Source organism: Leguminivora glycinivorella, chromosome 3, assembly GCF_023078275.1.
Source record: "Leguminivora glycinivorella isolate SPB_JAAS2020 chromosome 3, LegGlyc_1.1, whole genome shotgun sequence".
NCBI lineage: Eukaryota > Metazoa > Arthropoda > Insecta > Lepidoptera > Tortricidae > Leguminivora > Leguminivora glycinivorella.
The window spans coordinates 27,007,458-27,008,941 of NC_062973.1; the positions used below are offsets into that span (position 1 = coordinate 27,007,458).

Consider the following 1,484-nt stretch of genomic DNA (forward strand, 5'->3'; position numbering starts at 1 on the left):
ACTCTGCGGCAGACATCAGTCATCCGAAGATACGTGAAACAGTATTTCGAAAGTAATAGAGTTAATTTCAACGGTAGCTAAAATCTGCATACAACTAGGTACTTACAACCTTTTACAATGTCAGTAAAGGACACAACATTTTTAATCCGTTTTCCGCTCAATTTAGCACAATAAGACTCGGCAATAAGCAAACTATGCTGATCCGGAGTCATAATAAAATGAAATGCGCTCACCCTGATGCCTTCAAATTCCAAAAGGCTCCTCGATACTGCACATGTCCACACGTCGCTCAGTTGTTGCGCTGGAAGAAGCGCTGCCGTCCTTGGAGCCCGAGGAAACGCAGCGTGAAGCGATGTGTCCCGGCTGTCCACATTTGTAACACGTGAGGGTAGATGAAGATTTAGCAGTTCCTGACGTTTTGGTGGAATTGCTTGACGACGAAGCAGTGGCACCACTGTCTTTTATTCCATCCTTTTTTATTCGACAAGCTGCTGCTCGGTGGCCCGTTTTATCACAGTTGTAACACTTCAATGGGGCTCTAGGTTTAAATCTCTTGCTTTCAGGTTCAGTCTCATCATCACTAGTTTCATTGTTGCACCGTTTCAGATAAGCCACAGCCTTTAATTCACGCTGCATGTCATTTCTAGATGTGAAGTTAGTAGTAAAAGCTATTCTCTGAGCACGTGGTTCAAATTGCGCAACATGCGACATAATAGTCGCTATGGCTAGCTGTTCGGTAGACAATCCGGACCATCTGGACATAAGTGAAGTCATCATTCTTGCTGCATATGCTGAGAGACATTCATTTTCTTTCGGCTTACTCGCACTCATGTTAATTAAAAATGCAGCGACTGTATCAGCGCAATCATATCTCGCAACAAAAACTTCTTTAAAATTTGTCCACGTCATGCCATCAAATGAAATTTCAGAAAGCCAAGATGATGCTTGACCTTTCATTGCACGACTGAGTGAGATCATAAGTGGAGCCCCAGTAAGTTGTTTATCACTCATACACATGTCTGCTGTAGCTACCCACGAACGTGGATCCACATTTGTTTTGTCGGGATCAAACTCCGGTAGAATAATATGGGTACTCACGGTTGCCGGTTTCATGGTTTCCAACATTGCCATAAAATTTTTGTTTTGGTGGTCCATAAGCATTTTCCACATATTCACATCCATGTTCACATTTGCTGAGCGTAGATTACATCCCACATCTGATGACAAAGGCGTGACAGGGCCTCGGCTCGATGGTAGCACAGGACTCGCAGTAGGAACCCGTTCCTCGGGTATATTTTCATCAGAGTTCATATTGGTGAAATACACACGTGGGCGATGAAATAATAACACGTCGTGATAAAGAATGATCGACTGTATTGTGCACTAATGATCAAACACCAAAATAACAAGCGATTGCTTTAATTCGACTGGATTACAAAATCACAACAAAGAAACGCAGTGATCCCAGAGATGACGTCACGTGG

The 1,484-nt window shown here is 43.1% G+C and overlaps 1 protein-coding gene across 1 annotated transcript; it reads right to left on the reverse strand.

Moving 5' to 3' along the window:
* Nucleotides 1-243: 243 nt before the first annotated feature.
* LOC125224969 lies at nt 244-774 on the reverse strand. The gene has a single exon (XM_048128486.1). It carries the CDS (start codon nt 772-774, stop codon nt 244-246), a length of 531 nt encoding a protein of 176 aa, XP_047984443.1.
* Between the last annotated feature and the right edge of the window lie 710 nt (nt 775-1,484).